This window comes from Medicago sativa, chromosome 3 (genome assembly GCF_051527215.1).
Source record: "Medicago sativa cultivar Bolivia chromosome 3, Bolivia_mono, whole genome shotgun sequence".
Classification (NCBI taxonomy): Eukaryota; Viridiplantae; Streptophyta; class Magnoliopsida; order Fabales; family Fabaceae; genus Medicago; species Medicago sativa.
Genome location: NC_140751.1, coordinates 29362695 through 29382360, shown reverse-complemented (window position 1 = coordinate 29382360; position 19666 = coordinate 29362695). Strand labels below are relative to the sequence as shown.

Below are 19666 nucleotides of genomic sequence, written 5' to 3'. Positions count from 1 at the left end.
TGAGTTGGAAATTGAAATTGAGTTGAATTGAAAGTGGAAATTGAATTGAATTGAAAGTCGAGATTGGAAATGCATCATGTATGTATGGTATAATAAGATCATTAAATGTATGAGCACATAAAATGCATGATCATGCATGTATGAATGCTTGGAAATGCATAATTGGTTTACTATTTGGCAGAGAAATTTCGCAGAGACAGACAAAACATTGGAAGATTGGGCACGTGGTGGCTCGTACTATAGGAATCCTCTATGGAGAGACTGTCGTTGAGAGACGTATCGAAACCCTGGTTGAGGGCAACATATCATATCACATACACAAAGCCTGCAGAAGAGGGACCTTGGAAGATTCTTTGATACAGTATTGCCATTGCTAGGCGTGTGAGTGCTGGGTAAACATTGGATGTTCGTATCTGTGGTCAATGCTTTTTATATCATTTTCATTCTTTCATTTTTCAATCCCATTTTTGCCTGAACCGCCCTTTCGGGTTTTCGATTCACCGGGAATAAGTTCTTTTCATTGCCCCATTTTTGCCTGAATTGCCTTCATAGGTTGTCAATCAGCGGGGTGCTCATTTTTTCCTAAGCCGCCCTTTCGGGTTTTCGACTTAGCGAGCTTTTCATTTTCATTTTCATTTTTCCCATTTTTCATTCTGTTTTTTCATTCTTGCCATTGACCACAGATCATCCTGGGGAACAAACTGCTTGTAACATGTATTGAAATAGACATTGACACTCATTTATTCATGCATGTTTCAATGGAATATACCCTGTTGCTCAGGTTTGCTTTCAAAATAGACAGAAAGAGATTTTTCAACTTTAAAAGATGTTTGTTTCAGACATTGACATTATCAAATAGAAAGAAAATATTTTGTATATAGCATTGAAAGTAGAAAGGAAATAGAATTTCAAACAAAAGCACATGCTCAAATTGATGTAGAAGAGTGAAAGTCAGCCAAAGGCATAACTCCACAGATTTACAAAGCTTGGAAAATGGTAATTTTATTGGTTGGTGGTACATTGAACACGATGACCGCTATATTTCATAGAAATTTTGAATTCACAAGTACAGAAGCTTCTGATGAAGACGATCATTGACAGTTGCAGATGCCCCAAGGGGTGATGGTGACTTGCCAGATATAGTTACTTGTCTTTTATTATCAACCTCATTTTTGCATGAACCGCCCTTTCGGGTTTTCGGCTCATCGAGGCGCTCATTTTTGCCTGAGTCGCGTATAATCTCAACGAGCTTTTTCATATTTATTTTTTTTGTCCCTAACTTTTGCCTGGATCGCCCTTTCGGGTTTTCGATCCACCGGGAAGCGCATTTTTGCCTAGGCCGCCCTTTCGGGTTTTCGACCTACCACGCTGTTCTTTTCTTTTTAGACAAAGTATTTCTTGACTATATCGGCATTTACAGGATTCGGAAGTTCAACACCATCCATGTGTGTAAGGATCAAGGCACCACCAGAGAAAACCTTCTTGACAACATAAGGACCTTCGTAGTTAGGTGTCCACTTTCCCCTTGGGTCGGGTTGCTGACTTATCCTTCTTTTCAATACAAGTTCGCCCTCCTTGAATTCTCGGGGTCGGACTTTCTTATCAAAAGCATTCTTCATTCGCACTTGATACAACTATCCATGAGCCATAGCATTCATACGTTTCTCTTCAATCAAATTCAACTGATCATACCGACTTTGACACCATTCAGCCTCAGTTAACTTTGCTTCCATGATCACTCGAAGAGATGGAATCTCAACCTCCAGAGGGAGAACTGCTTCCATACCATATACTAGAGAAAAGGGAGTTGCCCCTGTTGAACTACGCACCGTAGTACGGTAACCATGCAAGGCAAAAGGTAGCATTTCATGCCAGTCTTTGTAAGTAGTGACCATCTTCTGAACAATCTTCTTAATGTTTTTGTTAGCGGCCTCAACTGCACCATTCATCTGAGGTCTATAAGGAGAAGAGTTGTGATGTTCAATCTTGAATTCTTCACATAAAGTTTGCATCATGCTATTGTTCAAATTGGAACCATTGTCAGTGATGATCTTGTTGGGAACACCGTATCGGAAGATGATGTTATTCTTGATAAATTTGACAACCACTTGCTTGGTCACATTTGCATAGGAAGCAGCCTCGACCCACTTGGTGAAATAGTCAATTGCCACTAAAATGAAACGATGCCCATTGGAAGCTTTCGGTTCAATTCTTCCGATCATGTCAATGCCCCACATAGAGAAAGGCCATGGGGAAGAGATAACATTGAGGGAATGCGGAGGCACATGAATCTTGTCAGCATAGATTTGGCATTTGTGGCATCTCTTGGCATATTTGTAACAGTCACGCTCCATAGTTATCCAGTAATAGCCGGCTCTTAACAGTTTTCTTGACATGGTATGGCCCGTGGCATGGGTCCCAAAAGTACCATCATGTACATCATGCATCAATTTCTCAGCTTCTTGTTTATCAACACATCTCAGCAAGACCATATCATAGTTCCTTTTGTATAGGATTTCTCCGTCCAGAAGGAATCTACTGGCCCATCTCCTCAAGGTCTTTTTATCCCTGTTGGAAGCACCAGGTGGGTATTCACGATTCTGCAAGAACTGTTTGATGTTATAATACCAAGGCTTTCTATCATTCATAACTTCATCAGCTTGATCTGGCATATTTTCAACAACAAACACGTGAGCAGGCCTATCAAGACGTTGTACCTTGATTATTGGCACGTCATTCCAGTGGTTCACGCGAAACATGGAAGACAAAGTAGCAAGAGCATCAGCCATCTGATTTTCATCCCGAGGGATATGGTGCAGCTCAACCTTTGTAAAGTATGTCAATAGACGTCTTGCATAGTCACGGTAAGGGATCAGCTTCTCATGATGAGTCTTCCATTCACCTTTTATCTGATTAATGACAAGTGCAGCATCTCCATAGATGTCAAGGTGCTTAATTCTCATATCAATGGCTTCTTCGATGCCCAAGATGCAAGATTCATATTCAGCTATGTTGTTCGTTCATTTGAAGGTTATTCGTGCAGTGAAAGGAATGTGGTGCCCCTGTGGAGTTACAATGATGGCACCAATCCCTTTACCGTAAGCATTGACAGCACCATCAAACACCAATCCCCATTTGCTATTGGGATCCGGCCCTTCATTGATCAGTGGTTCTTCACAGTCTTTTGCTTTCAGGTACATAATCTCTTCATCAGGGAAATCAAACTTAATCGGCTGGTAATCATCAAGAGGTTGACAAGCAAGATGCTCAGCAAGGATACTTCCTTTGATTGCTTTCTGAGCTTTGTACACAATATCATATTCAGACAACAACATTTGCCAATGTGCAATCTTTCCAGTAACAGCAGGCTTTTCAAAGATGTACTTGATTGGATCCATTCGGGATATCAACCAAGTTGTATGATTTACCATATAATGACGCAGGCGTTTGGCAGCCCAAGCTAAATCACAACAAGTCTTTTCAAGCATCGTATACCGAGTCTCACAGTCGGTGAATTTCTTGCTCAGATAATAGATAGCATGTTCTTTCTTTCCAGTCTCGTCTTGTTGACCGAGAACACAACCCACAGAATCATCTAATACTGACAGATACATAATCAAAGGCCTTCCTTCCACTGGCGGGACAAGGATAGGTGGTTCCAACAAGTATTCTTTAATGCTATCAAAAGCTTCCTGACATTCATCATTCCATACAACAGGCTGATTCTTTCTGAGCAATTTGAAAATTGGTCCACAGGTAGTGGTCATGTGAGATATGAATCTTGAAATATAATTCAGGCGTCCGAGGAAACCTCTAACTTGCTTTTCAGTGTGAGGGGTCGGCATCTCTCTGATAGCTCGGACCTTGTCGGGATCAACTTCAATGCCTCTTTGGCTGACAATGAAGCCTAGCAACTTTCCAGATCTTACACCGAATGTAAACTTGTTAGGATTCAACCGCAGCTTGTACTTTCTCAATCTTTCAAACATCTTTTTCAAATACACAATATGCTGCTCTTCATCACTTGATTTCACAATCATATCATCAACATATACTTCAATCTCTTTGTGAATCATTTCATGAAACAGAGTAGTCATACCTCTTTGATAGGTAAAACCAGCATTTATCAAGCCAAACGGCATCACTTTATAACAGAATGTTCCCCATGGAGTGATAAAGGATGTCTTTTCTCTATCTTCAGGTGACATCTGTATCTGATTATAACCGGAGAAACCATCCATAAAGGAGAACACTTTGGATTGAGCAGTACTGTCAACAAGTACATCAATATGAGGCAATGGGAAGTTATCTTTTGGACTGGCTTTATTCAGATCTCTGTAATCAACACACATTCGAACTTTCCCATCTTTCTTTGGTACTGGTACAATGTTGGCAATCCACTCAGGATATTCAGCTGTCATAAGGAAACCTGCGTCAATTTGCTTTTGCACTTCAGCCTTAATCTTAAGAGCCATATCTGGACGAGACCTTCTCAATTTCTGTTTGACAGGAGGGCATTCAGGCCTTGTCGGTATCCGATGTTCCACAATCTTGGGATCTAGACCCGGCATATCTGCATAAGACCATGCAAAGACATCTGGATAATCATAGAGAAGCTGAGTGATTCTCCTCTTCACTTATGGCTCGAGTGCAGCACCAATTCTGATTTCCCGCTTGTTCTCTTCAGTACCCAAGTTGATAAGCTCAATTTCTTCCTGGTGAGGCTGAATGGCTCTTCTTTCTTGCTCAAGCAGTCGAGTGATCTCATATGGTATCTCTTCATCATCCTCCTCATCTTCGGCTTCATATACAGGGAATTCAAAATTTGGAGGAACCATAGGGTCACTGTGTTCAACGGGTTTATTATGATTCAATGTGCATAATATGATTGGAATGATTTTAGGAAAATGTTTTTTCATGCAGATTTTTGAAATTAATAAGAAAATACAGATGTTTTGGTTTTTTCTGGCATTACCATTATTTCCAAGGAAAAGGCACTAAAAAGTAAAAATCAAAAAGTCGCGGAAAAGACGACAACTTTTATTAATAATGGCAATGCCGAAACAAACATGCCCTTACAAAGACATCACTTTCGCCTTGGGCAGAGCGAAAGGATTGTTATTTTGAAAACAAAGAAAAACATGAGCAACAAGACACATTACATGGAAGCATGCATGACTAAAGGAATATCAATGGCCTCCCAATTTCTCACGGTGCCTCCTGGTACAACAAATGTAGGCACATAACTACCTCCAGCAGCATCTTCGACAATAGCATTGATAAACCCAGCACTGTAGAAAGTTCCTGTTGAAACGCTTGAGGTTGGGGAGAATCCAAGACCCTCTCTGCGCTTATTCTCCAAAATCTGTATCACTTTGCCCCAGCCAGCAGTTTGCCCTTCTTGAACAGCTTTCTGGGCGTCTTTCAATGAAGCCATGCTAGCACTAGCCCTTCGGGGCTCCGCACCTTCAACAGTCAAGCCTTGAAATGACGTTCCTTCAGCAGACCCTGCTTCAACACAAGAGAAAGATGACACTTGGCTAACCAGATATGCTTCTTCACCATGTACAGTGACAAGCTTACCGTTCCTCACAAACTTGAGCTTTTGATGCAGAGTGGAAGTTACTGCCCCAGCGTCGTGAATCCACGGTCTTCCGAGGAGGCAACTGTAAGAAGCATTGATGTCCATAACCTGGAAAGTGATTTGGAATGTTTCAGGGCCAATGGTAATTGGCAGATCTACCCACTAGTGCAAAAAACACTTTTTAAGTCAAAGATTTTAAATGGGTTGATATCCACCTGATTTAAAAACTAAATTCAGGGGCATGGTTGTAAATAAGATTCAAACTCAAAATGGTGATAATGATAATAAACCGGTCCACATGATTTATAGCATCAAACTTAACCAAACAACTAGATCTACATCCTTCTTTCGACAAAAAAAAAACTAGATCTAGATCCTCTTCCAAACCCAAACGCGATGCTCGTTCTACCTCTTCTCCAACTCATCGGAATTGTACCTGCTTTATCCAGCTCCGATCTCTTCTCCAACGAAGGCTTCTACCTCAACAACAGCAGCAGAAGATGAACAATGTTCATTCACGGAACCACTTGCTCCACGAGATAATTTACCAACGCCGAAGAGATTTTCATCTCCGGCGACTGCTAAACGATCACAGTCTGCAGGGAAGTTTGGTAAAGTTTCTGCTGAGAGAGATCCATCTCCGGCGGGGAAGATGAAGAGATCTTCATCACCGGTACCATCGAAATGTGTGGTTCCGAGTTTGGTTTTTGCTCGAGAGGAGAATCGGAAGGTTTCACGGGAAGCAGCTATCATTGTTCCGTCGAGGTATAGACAGCCGTCTCCGACGACAAGGAAGCAGCCTTCGCCAAATCCTAGAAGAGCTTCGATTTCTCCGGGGAGAAGGTTGTCTGGGGGAATCAAGTTTTCGCCGGCTGTTGGAGATTCCACTGCAAAGAAGAAGATGGTAGCTGGGATTTCTAAGATTTCTGATATGTTGGCTGGGTCCGCCAAGACCGCAAGGAAGAATTGGGATGAACAAAATGTTGAAGGCCAACCTAAAGATAATAGTGTTGGTTCTAAAACTAGGGTTGAATTATCGATGAACTCAGTTTAATTAACCATATTTTTGAACTGATGAACTATAGGTTGTACAAAAAGTGGTTGTCCATGTATTATTACTGTTTTCAAATTTCTTAATTGGCAGGTAATGGCATAGTTACAGTTTTTGTGAACTCTAATAATGTGTATCTGCTTTTCATAGGTCTGTGTTTGATGTAACCAAGGGAAAACACATTATGGTCCAGGAGGAGGTTATCATCACTTTGCTGGAAGGTATGTTCTCAAACCCTCTTTCCTGCATCATCTGTGTTTTTGTTCTGTTTGTATTTCTAATCCATTGAAATATATCCATTTGAACTCATGCTTTTCTTGGTGTGGATGTCATGATTTCAAGGATGCTTCTCGAGCTTGTTTCCCTGAAAATTTCACAGGTAAAATAGTTGAATTTCACTTTAAATGGATGAAATTTTATTCAGTTTTTCATTATTCTTCATTTATATCCAACATTTGTCATCCTTTGTTGTTGAGAACTGATAGCATGCATGATGTTCTAAGTGTAGAGTGATAAAAAAAACTGATTCATAAGTACCCAAATCCAAGGATATAATTTTGAGCAATTTTTTATATTTCTCTGTTTCATTTGGTTTTGACTAAATTTTGACTAATATTCCTTTTTATTTATTCCTTGAACAATATAGTATGTATTTTAATTCTTAATATTCCTTTTTGCTGATCATGTAGGAGATGGACTCACCGACTCATTGCGCGGGCTATCTAGCACTGAGGTTGTGATTGTTGTTTGCTCATTTTTTCTTCACTTTGTTTTCTTCGATTACCAAAATTCCTACAATAACTTTAATAATACTAATTTTTCACGAACTGAGTTCTTTTTATTTATTGAAATTTGGTATTTCCTTGTTCATTAATGGCTTGGCAATTCAATAACTTTGGATCTTTAATCATTAACATTCTTGGTCCTCCCAAGTATAGAACATTGACTTACTCACATGATTTATCATTTCATAACGAGAAAATTTTAAATTTCATTAGAAACTGAGTCATTTAAATACGTAATGAGGCTCTTGGCCTTGCTACCTTTAGAGTATTTGTGTAGAAATGTCGGTTTCTTGTCTTCCCGTTCTTCTCTCCTTGAATTTATAACTTTCAATTTTTTTGAATTAGTCTTATCTGAATTAATCTGGAACATATATGTAAACCTTACCCCAAATTAAACTACGTGTAGGTCAAGAGTGTAGTTAACTGGAGGGATTTCTACTTAAGATCTTACAAGTGAGTCATATTTCCTTGAATTTGCTACTTTATTTTAGCTTTTTAAGTATCTTATTAATGAAATGCTTGCTTTGGAAGGATAGGATAATAGCTGAACTTCTTATGTTACATCACAAGTGTTTATTCCACATATGTTCTTGCACTGTTATGAGCGTAGCAGAGATAAGGTCGTTGTGTTGGATGTGTAGTAAGACTAAACATGATAGGATTAGAAATGACGACCTTAGAGAGAGTTGGGGCAGCACCTATAGTAGCAAAGATTATGGAAACTAGGATTAGGTGGTTTAGACATGTAAAGAGAAGACCCGTAGATTATGTAGTAAGGAGGGTAGATCAAATAGAGGGTAGTCAAATCACTAGAGGTAGAGGAATACCTAGAAAAACTATAAGAGAAACTATTAAGATCTAGAGATTAATGCGTTGGCTTAGTTGTTTGCAAGTCTAGATAGTATAGTCTGAAATATGGACTCTTCCAGAGTGTTAATTTGTTATCATTTTATTGTTTTTATAAAAATGATGCATGGTAATAGATTATTAGGAATTGAAAATTAATTTGATTTTTGCTAAATCAGACGATCAGTTCCTTTTATATGTCAGCATATTACCTGAATGTTAATTCAATACTTATCCTTATTTATGTAGGTATGTTGGCAAGTTAGCTGGTCGATACTTAGTGTGATTTGTATTGAAGTCATTCTGATTTTTTTTTGTCAGGTTGCAATGTCAAGGAGATTGAGTGATGTGAAAAGCCGAAAATCAGATGACAATGATTCTTCTGTGGATAAGAATACTATAGACTCTTCTCCTCAAAGTTGTTTGGAGGTAGAGAAACCCAAGTTTGCAGCTATTGGTGGCATTACAATTCATGAAAAGAAATGGAGTGATGGAGGTGTTCCTCTTGATGCTGTGTCTGGCAAACTTTCAAGGCTTGGAAAGGTATTAATTTTGGAAATTTAACATTGATTTCTAGTGGTCATATAATATGGAAATGCACAAGTATGATATAAACAGATTGTGCCACCACTAAAAATTGCAATCTGTATCTGACTCTCACTTTTCTTATAGTACAAAAATGCATGCAGTGTGATTGATTGTTTATGCATTAGAAATGATAGGTTTGTAGATGATAGCTTGGCTTGGCTGGTTTCTTTCAAAAAAAAGCTTGGCTGGTTTCTTGTAACCTTGGATTGACCATTATTTTACTGTTTTTCTTCTTTTTGATTTGAAGGCAAATTTGATTAAAGGGTTTTTTTTTATTTATTGTGAACTGAATCCAGGATGCAATGGAAAGGAAAGCTCTTGCTTCTGCAGCTGCTGCTGCAGCATTAGAAGAGGCTAATACCACTGAATGTATAATAAGAAATTTAAGGTAACGATTTCCTTTGACCTGGTTTTAAATATTGGAACTGAGTCTTTTATATACCAAAGTTAAGGCATTCTTTTATATACCAAACTGAGTCTTTTGTGCATTTGTCTATGCAGAAGATAGCTCTTGCCCCATTCTTTCATATAATGCTGAATTTATAAAATGAAAATATAAGTAGAGTCTAAAACATGTTTTCTTAATTGTACAGGTTCAAGTAATGATTACTGCAATTGATTCAGTCGATGCTTTGGGCCATAGTGAGGTTATTGGCAAGGAGGAAAAATAGAAGGCCGATGATAAGACTTTGCAAATTCTAGGTTCTAAAGCTAGTGAATTGATTTCTTCTAGTAAGCTTGTCCATGTCATGTTAATAGCTTATTTTGTTAGATGAACAATATTTCTCTTATTTTTTGTTTACATGACGAGACATTGTGGTCTAGAATTATTTTGTAATTTGACATGTACTAGTAAGCACACATTAAGTTTTAGTAAATTAATATTATTGTTTTATACCTTCATTGATCATATGATATTTCATATTATATTCAGTACCATAATCGTGTATAAAAAAAAATTAAAATATATAGAGAATTTAAATGGGGTGAACCGATTTAAATTCAAAATTTTTTGACTCTTGTTAGCCTTTTTTAAATGGTATCAACCGATTTAAATTAAAAGATTTTAGATGGGTTCAACCGATTTAAATTAAACGATTCTAAATCGGGTAAAGGGGGCTGATTTAAAATCAAATACACTTTTTAAATCGGCCACCTATAAATCAGATGTTCACCCGATTTAAAAAGTCATATTCACCTGATTTAAAAAGTGTTTTCTGCACTATTGACCTCTCCAAGAACATCTTTACGGGATCCGTCAACAGCCTTAACCAAGTAACTGCTTCCCCTTAGAGAAATTCCGTGATGACTCAACTGTCTCAATGTAGACTCAGGCATTACATTTAAAGATGATCCAGTGTCTACCAACACGTTGTATATCATGTCAGACTTACAGTGCACTGAGATATGCAAGGATAAGTTGTGGTGTTTCCCTGCTTCGGGGAGTTCATCATCACCAAACCCCAAGTTATTGCAAGCAGTAATGTTACCCACTATTCCACTGAACTGATCCACGGAGACTTCATGGTCAACATAGGCCTGTTCCAGTACTTTCATCAACACTTTCCTGTGAGCTTCTGAACTCAGGAGCAAAGATAAGATGGATATTTTTGACGAAGTCTGCAACAGCTGGTCTACAATCTTATAGTCACTCTTTTTAATGAGCCTCAGAATTTTGTCTAGATTAGACTCTTCAATAGACTGGCCTGGGAGAAACACGGGCAGCTACCCCTCTCCATCTCTGAGCATATTCACGGAAGGTTTCGTCTGACTTTTGGGACAAATACTTAAGGGAATCCCTATTCGGCTTCAAGCGGGTGTTGAACTCATAATGACTTTCAAAAGCAGCAGCGAGTTCCTCAAAAGTATGGATGTTGTCTTTGCTCAAACCAGTGTACCAATCTGCTGCATCTTCTGCCAAGCTATCTTGGAAGCAGTGGATCATCAGTGCATCATTATCTGCATAGTTGGCCATCTTTCGGACATACCGAATGACATGGCTATGTGGACAAGAAGATCCGTTGTATTTGTCAAAATTTGGCTCTTTGAACTTCTTAGGAACCTCAAATCGGGATACCAAGCATAGATCACGAGCCTTAGCAGAAACACTACTCCCACGGCTAGCTTTGACCTCACGAAGTTCTCCAGCTAGCTCTCTCAACTGTTCCCTCATAGCCTCCATTATAGGGTCTTGTCCACGTGGAGTGTCAACATCAATTACCTGTCGCACAGTGTGTACGATAGGATCGGTAACAGTAGTTACTTGAGGCATAGAGGTGCTTGTAGAAGCAAAAGTTGTTACAGGAATCTGTCCTTGATTACCGATACCAGAGATACCAGCCTCAGTATTAGGAGCATAGAAAGCTGAGAGTCCATAAGGTCGTCCATTGGGCATGACAAACCGAGCATCATAAGTCACAGTGGATAATGGGATGGATGGCACCACTTCAGTAAGGACCGGACCAAATGTGACCGGTTGTTCTTGTGCAGCCATCAGAGTAGACATAGTGTCATGAGCCTTAGCCAAGTCTTCTTTCATAGTAGCCAATTCGGCACGGAGCTGAGCGTTTTCTTCTTCAAAGTTAGCCATGTTTCTTCTCTTGTACAATCTTGTGTGATGAACTCTATCTGGTTGGTAAGTCTTACGAGCACGAGCCACCTTTCAGCCTGCGGCAGGAGAACCAGGAGGTAATGAGCACAAGGGGAGTTTTTGTGACCAATGAATGCATATGATGCATGAAATGTGTAAATGCATATGCAAAAAGACTCTTTTTTGTGTTATCGAAGGGTTTTAGACAAATTAGAAATTTGTAAACATTACTAAACAATGGAAACATTAACTAACATATCCGGACGAAACAAGTAGACATCACCAGGTCTTACAAGATGATTCCCTTTGAAATACTAAGCCAAGGGATAGACTTTGAAATGTAAAACGACATAAACAATAACTAGAAACAATCAACAGAAATCCTCAAGCATAGGAAGTGGAAGGATCATCCTCAGTCTCAGACTCAGACTCATAACTGCAGTATCGGGCATAAAAGTCACGGGCACCCCTAGCCCTCTTGGAATCCCTCATAAGCAACTTGTCCTTTTCTTCAATCTCTTTCCTAGCCTTGGCTAGCTCCCTCTTTAATGTCAAGACCTCATGAGTCTTCTGCTCATCTTTTCCATCCAAAGTCATGATCAAATTCTCAGCCTCATAGTATCTAGTCTTCCACTGATGCTTCTCTCGGCTCTCCATAGCTAGATGCTCCTGATACATCTCCTGAGTAGGCAAAGGTAAAGGCAAAGGCATGGATGGAGTGGAGGCAGACACATATCTCATGGCGGGGTAAGGCATGCCAATCTTCTCAGCTTGGTTTATCACCCATTGAGTATAGGCCTCATGAGCAATATCGGATCTCACACCCATATGTTTCACCTCTTTCTTTCAAAGCTTGGTCCAAGCATCTATGAAATCCTCTCTTATTCCTGTGGGAGCATTAGAGTAATTGAAGAAGTAAGGAGATGTAGCAAGATAGATGGGCTTCTCTTTCATCGGGAAACCAAATTGTCGCAAAGCGAGCTCCGGGTTATAGTTGATTCCACCCCGGGTACCAAGAAGAGGTACATTAAGAAACTTTCCACCACCGAAGATAATTTCCTTGACCTTAGCTGCGGGAGTGAGCCAAACCACTTCATTAGGGGTGAGAGCCATGATTCTCAGTGAAATACTCCAATTTTCTGGATTATCATGGAAAGACTTCGGAAGGTGTGAAATAAACCACCTATAGAGGAGAGGCACACAGCAGAGAATATATCCACGACCCTTGCCGGATCGATCATGAATAGCATGATATGTGTCAGCCAACAAAGTAGGAACCGGATTCTTGGAGCGGAAGATCATAATAGCATTCATATCCACGAAGTCATCGAGATTTGGAAAGAGGATAAGCTCATAGATGAGTAGTGCAAGAATAGCCTCAAGAGTGTCCTGACAAGTGATCTTAAGATTGGCCTTCTCAAGTAGATACTTCGAAGTGAACCCTCGGATGCGAGCCTTAGTAACAAGATTCTTGGAGACAACGGTGGTTTTGAGATGAAGATCCTTAGCAATAACCAATGGAGTAAGGGGATGCTCAAGACCCGTGAAAGGTACCCACTTAGCTATAGGTAGATCTATCAAGCAAGAATAAGCCTCGAGTGTGGGCACCAACTGAAAGTCGGGGAAAGTGAAGCATCGATAGTTCCGATCATAGAATTGCACTAGAGTGTGCACAAGCTTCTCATCCACATTAGTCCGGAGAAGAGTAAGTAAATCCCCATAACGATGTCGGAAACCGGTTGGATCCTCGATCTTGAGTGCCAAACCTCTCAAACTAGCCAAATCCACTTCCTTGAACTTGTAGGACTTAGTCTTCCCTATTCCTACAATGTTTACAAATTCAATTTGTCTAAGCCCTTCGATAAATGCATGAAAAAAGTTTATGCATGTATGCATGTTCACTTTCAAGTACGGAGAAAACATGGAGGGTTTGGATTTAAAGCCAAGGAGTCATGGGTGGACACGACGTCCGGTGAAACTAGGGCTTTAGTATAATAGTAACCGGGTTCTAAAAGGGTTCCCAAGTTGCAACCTCTCCGACGTATATCATGGTGTCACGAGACAAACACTCGCTCCATGATTATCCGTAAGAAGGTCTAACTTGAGTGTAGTATCGCGTGACGACTAAAACACGAGAAAAACACTCGGTTTAGCCTCCGCACTACATCCTAGAAAATGGCCATGGATGGGTTTGGTAATCTACGGTTCATAGCGTCATAGAACAATTAGAAGCAAAGTGCCTAAACGCGACAACACGCGCCGACAACATCACCCCCAAAATGCCTCAGCTATGTGGGATTGATCGCATAATCCAATACACGAGGTAACCCCCGCATTGAATTGTCGATTATATCCCCCCCTAAATCCTAAGTTCACTCAGCCCGGGGGTAGGGCTTTGATATTCTCACCCCCACACGTTTGCAAGAAAGTAAACATTTATTCACATAAGAAAGCAAGTAAAAGAAGCAAGTAAAAACACAAGCGCAAGCGTAAAAATAAAGACTAGGTGTAACTCTCGAATCTCCCCAGTGAAGTCGCCAGCTGTTTTATCTTGGTTTTCGGGTGTCAAACATTGATTAAGTTTGAACCTTTCTAACCTTTGATATCTCATTTTTTCTTGGGAAGGGAAAAATAAGCAAAACCCTTGAGAATCGAGGTTCGGGAGTTGTTTTCGCTACGGGAAGGTGTTAGGCACCCATAACGACTATAGTATCCTATAGGAACCGTCTTTACTTTCTACGCACGCGCTTGATTTTTAAATGCTATTTGAAAAATGTTTATATAAACCTAAGAGTTTACTAAGTGAAGAATTGGAGGGAGAAGAATGTTTTGAATTTTTGTTTTATTTGAATTGAAGGAATATTGGTCCCTTGCCTACGTACCCTTTTAAGGGATCAAATCCATCGTAGTTCTCTTCCAAAAATGTTTTTGTTTTTGTTGGTTGATTTTAAGTTTGAAAATGGGATTTTGAAGAATAAAAAGAGGCCTCAAGGGCATGAGATTTAGAAGAGGTGAGGTGGAATTAGTTATTTTGCAAAAAGGTCTAAGTATGATTAAAATTCATTAAGATTTTATATAAGAAAAGAAAGGGAAAATCAATGGGAATTTGGATCCCAAGGTTTATTTGGAAAATGTTTAAGAAAATTACAAAAAATTCCTAAGTCTTTACATACTAAGTATTGGCAAAATTTAAAGTGCAAGTAATAAAGCTAGGAACATAAGATGGAGGATGAGCTGCTTATGGATGAATGAAACATAATGAAATGGTTAGTAGCATAAGGTGTGATATGGTGAAAATAAAGCAAGTAAGATACTATAACAAGAGCATAGAAATCAACACAAGACAAAGCCAAAACAATGCAAAATATAGCTAAAATTCAATCACAAAAATGCAAGAATCATATGGCCTATAATTCTCACAATTCAACATATTTTTTAAAGGCATAAACTCAGGTTTTAGAATGAGAATCCAAGCAATATGATAAGCTTTGCATTTTGAAGTGAATTTAGGCATATTTACACTATTTATCCACTAACAAAAAAACTTGCAAAGCAAGCAATTGATCATTATTCACACATGCAGCAAAACACACTTAAAACAATAGGTAAAAACTTCACAAAATCACATAGTATGGACCACAAATATTTTCAAGAGTTAGAAAGGAAATTAAGCAATTTTTCATAGGTTTTTTAATACAAGATTCAAGAAATAAGCAAGAAAATGTGTCAATATTTTTTATCAAGTTTTCCTGTAAACAAATGGCACAAGAACCACACAAAAATCATCAAGAACATGTGTGAAATTTTAGGGAATTTTATAGTACAAAAATAAGCATGCAGGGGTTCAAACAGCAAGAAAACAAGTGTACATAGCAAAAAAACAAAGGAATAACGAAGGAAGAAGCCCAGGCCCAAAGGGAAATGGACCTGGATCACCAGGGAAGCACAGAGGCCGTTGGATTGATCCAATTGGATCAACCCTAGATCCAATGGTGGAGATTCAAGGCTCAGGGGTGAACCAGACTGGTTCAAGTGAACCGGTCTGGTTCAAGGCCCTTTATATGCTCAACAGGCTGGTCCAAGGCCATTTCCCACTTCTCTTTCTCTCTCTAAGCTTATTCTAGTGAGAGAAGCTCTCACTTCTCTCTTCTTCTCCGTTCACCTCTCCACCGCAGGTTTCTGGAATGAAACGGCTGGAGACGATGAAGATTCATCAAAATCTTCATTGTCACCGCCGTGAATTCCAGATTCCGGCAACATCTCAAACATCTTTGATCTTTATGGATCTAAACCCTAACTTGTTCTATTTTCTACACTGATTATGAATCTGGACTTAGTTTTACGAAACAAACGGTGAATCTTCGTAGATCTAAGTTTGAAACTACGGTCTCAACGTTTTCAAATCTTCTTCGAAACTCTTGAAACAAAACCCTAACCTGAACTAATTTCTACACTGATTATGAATATGTGCTTGGATTTGCAAAATAAACGGTGAATCTTCACAGATTACATTTTTAGGGTTTCGGTTTTAATCTTTTTCGAATCTTTTTAAAGTTTTTCGAAGAAAAAATGTTTCCATGTCGTGGATCCACTATGATTCACCGTTTATTTTGTGTTATAGACCTTCGTTGAGCTTTTTGCGATGAAAAACGAAGAAGTTGTGATGATTACCTGGTTTTGATTGGAGATTCGAACAAAAAAGATCCTTGCAAATGCTTCTGGTAAGTTCTTGAACTGAAAATAAATCAGTTATTCTCTTCTTCTTCTTCACTAATGTGATTCTGCTTCGATCCTCTCTTCTTCTCACCTCTCTGAACTGTGATCGCACTATTCTTTTGAATTTGTGCTTGGATTGCAGTTCCTTCAGTTCGATGATGAAGATTCGAACTCGAATCTCTGAGAACTGCAACGAATTAGCTTCAATTCGATTCAATTCTTTGTTCTGGAAATTTAGGGTTTGATGAATTGGAGATGAATTTCTGGGTTTCTTTGGCTTTTGATCGTAACTGTCAAGAGAGAGAATGTGTGATTCTGTTTCTGTGATTGTGATGAGTTGGCGTGTTGTGATTGATGATTGTTCTGTTGCATTGATGAGTTGGCCTCTATTTATAGGCCAAGTGTGATATTCTGGGCCAATGAGCTTGTGACACCTGTACTGGACTTGTGTGATTCGAATTTGGACTTTGGGGTCTTTGTGCAATTTCTGGAAATTGGGGGACTAATCTGTAATTTGAAAAGAAGGACCATTCTGCAATTGACTAAGACTTTGGGGACCAAACTGTAAATAAAAAGCTAAAAACAAAAATTGGACTTAAAGGACTAAAATGTAAATTGGTCAAAGGACGAAACTAAAAATAAAAAAGGACTAAAATGCAATTTTTAAGACTTGGAGGACTAAAATGAAAATTAAAATAAAATTGAATTAAAATTGGTAAATGGAAAATAACGTAAAGTGAAACCAATAAAAACACAAAATGGACTAAAATGAACCAATTACTTAAATGAGGTACTTCAAAGTAACCTCTCTCTGCCAAAATTTTGTGTGAAATGACCAAAATACCCCCAGGGACTAAAATGACTCAAAATGTCTCAGATGCAATTTTAAAATGGTTTTTTAACAGGGAATTAAGGCAAGAGTTTATACAATCAAATTGAAAGACTCAGAGACAATTTTTAGAGATTAAACAGAGTTTTAACACAGGAAATGACTAAAATGCCCCTAGGGGCTAAACTGACTCAAAATAACTCAGATGCAATTTTTTGAAATGGATTTTGACATGGAATTGAAACAAGGACTTATACAAACCAATTGAAAAGATCCAAACAACCTTCAAGGACTAAAATGAGTTTGAATGCAGGAAATGACTAAAATACCCTTCTTCATGACTTTTGCAAATAACTTTGAAATAAGATGCAGAGAAAGATGCAATTGATCAGAGACAAATTCAAATGACTTGCATTTCAAGTAAGTAGAGATCATAGAGTGAGGGGTGTGTACCTGCAGACACTCTGACGCTCAAGTATTCTTCATGAATGGCCAGATGACATACACACACCTGAGTTTTTGAACACAATTAACGCATCAGGTATCCATAACCACAAGATAAAGTTGAAGGTTGGTGTTCCTGTCATGCTTCTACGCAATTTAGATGCTACAGCTGGTCTTTGCAACGGTACTCGATTAATAATAACTTATTATTGAATGGTGGTCGAATACGTCAGAATGCTTCTTGGAGCGAATGAGGGGTGTGTACCTGCAGACACTCTGACGCTCAAGTAAGTAGAGATCATAGAGTGAGGGTTTAGAGGAAGAGTTAGATTCTACCTTGGGGAATGCAGTGAATCCCCAATATATAGAGGTGGAGGGCTGCGGAGCCGTTGTAATGGCACACCTGGCTCTGGTGGTTACGAAATCGTGGGAATTGTAACCGCTAGAGAGTTTATTGCATGAACGTGCAGAGAGACGTTGTGGTTCGTTTGAACCGGTCTCGCTCGCTCCATACACCCCTTCGCGGAAAAGGTGTGTGTCGCAAGTGCCGTTGCCAAACGTGGTCCTTTTATATAAATGGGCCAAAGGTCCTTTTGGCCGGTCCAGAACAGTAGCCCCCTAAGTCGTTGCTCCTGACGAGGAGTGGTAACTTAAGTGCGGGCATCTTTGGCTGTTCGTGGTCGGTCGTAGAAAGGAAGTTTGCTTCTATGTGCTCTCCGCTTGAGAGTAAGTCGAGCTTGTTTGACGGATATGGAGACGCATCTGAATCCATGAACCGTTTGCATTTGTGGTAATGAGTGTCGTGAGAATTGTGCAAGCAAGTGCGTGGACGCGCTCCTCTGAACCCCCTTGTTCCCTAACCAAGCGAGTTCATCAATGGAGTGGGCTATGTCTGGCATGTGAGTGCTCGGTTGACTTAATCCAGAAAGAAAGATTTCCTCGTCAGGAAGTTTGGTCAATAGTCATTCCGCAATTATTGCCCACATCTCGAGGGAAAGACTGAGGCGACATGACCTTTGGTTTCTAAGTGACACGTGTAATGGCTATTACAGTACTTGAGTACCTATAGTCTGCAGAGTGTTCTTGGTTTGTGTTTCCAAGGTGTCATCAGTACCGTTTATTTAATCCTGATGTTTAGAGAACTGCTACGAGTGATCAGATCCCTTGGATGGATAATCAGGATCGTAGGCATGCTGCTTGAGGGGAGAGTTGCATGTGAAGGGCTGCACCAGAGTGGGGCCTTGCAATCCTTGGGAGGTTCTATGAAATAAGTATAAATAGTTCAAACGTTTGTTTGGAACATTACAACATTTCATTTCTCGAAAACTTAAGAGAGTTTTCCAAGAGTTCCTTCAAAGGCGAAGCATTTCCGAACCTTCAACTTTTTCACTTCAAGTCTAGTTCATCCATCATAACAGGTAATGCTCTGATGATTCTTTCTTCCTTTGTTTTTGTGCTTGGTTTTCCTTAGTTTTCTGTTTTGAGAAACCGTAGGAATGCATGTTTTGAGAAAGCAAGAGCTCCACATCTCATGGTTGCGTTTCGATTTCTAAATATGTTTGTGTATATTTGATACAGGAAATCACGGGATCAATCGTGAAAAATTGCATGTTGCATTATCCTATGTATAGAAATATTTTTCCACTGTGGGCTCTTGTTGAGTATCGTAAAAGGGTTACATTGCCATAACTTGAAATTTTATGAGCACGCAAAGGAAAAATAAACCCAAAAAAGGTTTGAAGTCAAGCAAATTTCTTACACATATTAAGAGTTCTTGTTTCATGTTGGCTAATGTATGTATAACTTTGTCCATGTTTTGCTTTCAATAAAGAGTTCTTGTCATGGTTATTTCCTCATTTGGCATTGCACCGTTTTGGGTGATTTGGAAGTTTAGGAACGAAAAGATATTCAAAAATATTACCAAGGATACTATCCAAATTATTGATGGGATTAAGATGTTGTCTTGGAAGTAGAGCCTTGAAAGACTCAACTTGTTTCCGTTTTTTTTTTACGAATGGTGTTGGAATCAGGTAGACTGATTCAATAGATAAATGTCGTGTTTGGGTTTGAAGCATTACTGTGGAGCAGTTGCAATCTGTGCAGTGGCTGTATTGTACGTTTCTGGTGGACTGGGATGTGTTGCGGGGTCTGCAGTTGAATAGCAGGGCCTTTACAGTGTCCCTTTACTTGTTTATTGATTTCTTGGTGTAGGATTATGGGGTTTTGTTCTCAT

At 39.2% G+C, this 19666-nt stretch overlaps 1 protein-coding gene and 1 pseudogene across 2 annotated transcripts; one reads left to right on the top strand and one right to left on the bottom strand.

Annotated features, from left to right (window-relative positions):
* Positions 1–19666, bottom strand: part of LOC146936980 (putative disease resistance RPP13-like protein 1) — a 114509-nt pseudogene that overhangs the window by 11561 nt on the left and 83282 nt on the right.
* Positions 5912–9764, top strand: LOC146936987 (protein CORTICAL MICROTUBULE DISORDERING 3-like). Of its 2 annotated transcripts, XM_085751514.1 has the most exons (7): positions 5912–6669; positions 6786–6856; positions 6978–7014; positions 7325–7873; positions 8588–8809; positions 9151–9242; positions 9448–9764. In XM_085751514.1, the coding sequence occupies exons 5-7, from the start codon at positions 8594–8596 to the stop codon at positions 9455–9457; spliced, it is 318 nt and encodes a 105-aa protein (XP_085607640.1). In that variant the 5' UTR covers positions 5912–6669; positions 6786–6856; positions 6978–7014; positions 7325–7873; positions 8588–8593; the 3' UTR covers positions 9458–9764. The 2 variants fall into 2 exon arrangements, with proteins under 2 accessions (XP_085607640.1, XP_085607639.1); XM_085751513.1 differs by having other exon boundaries at positions 5912–6856.

Bases quoted from the DNA above. Each gene is read 5' to 3' on its own strand.
- LOC146936987 (XM_085751514.1), top strand. From the start codon at position 8,594: ATGTCAAGGAGATTGAGTGATGTGAAAAGCCGAAAATCAGATGACAAT. The intron at 8,810-9,150 runs GTATTAATTTTG...AACTGAATCCAG, and splicing joins AACTTTCAAGGCTTGGAAAG to GATGCAATGGAAAGGAAAGC.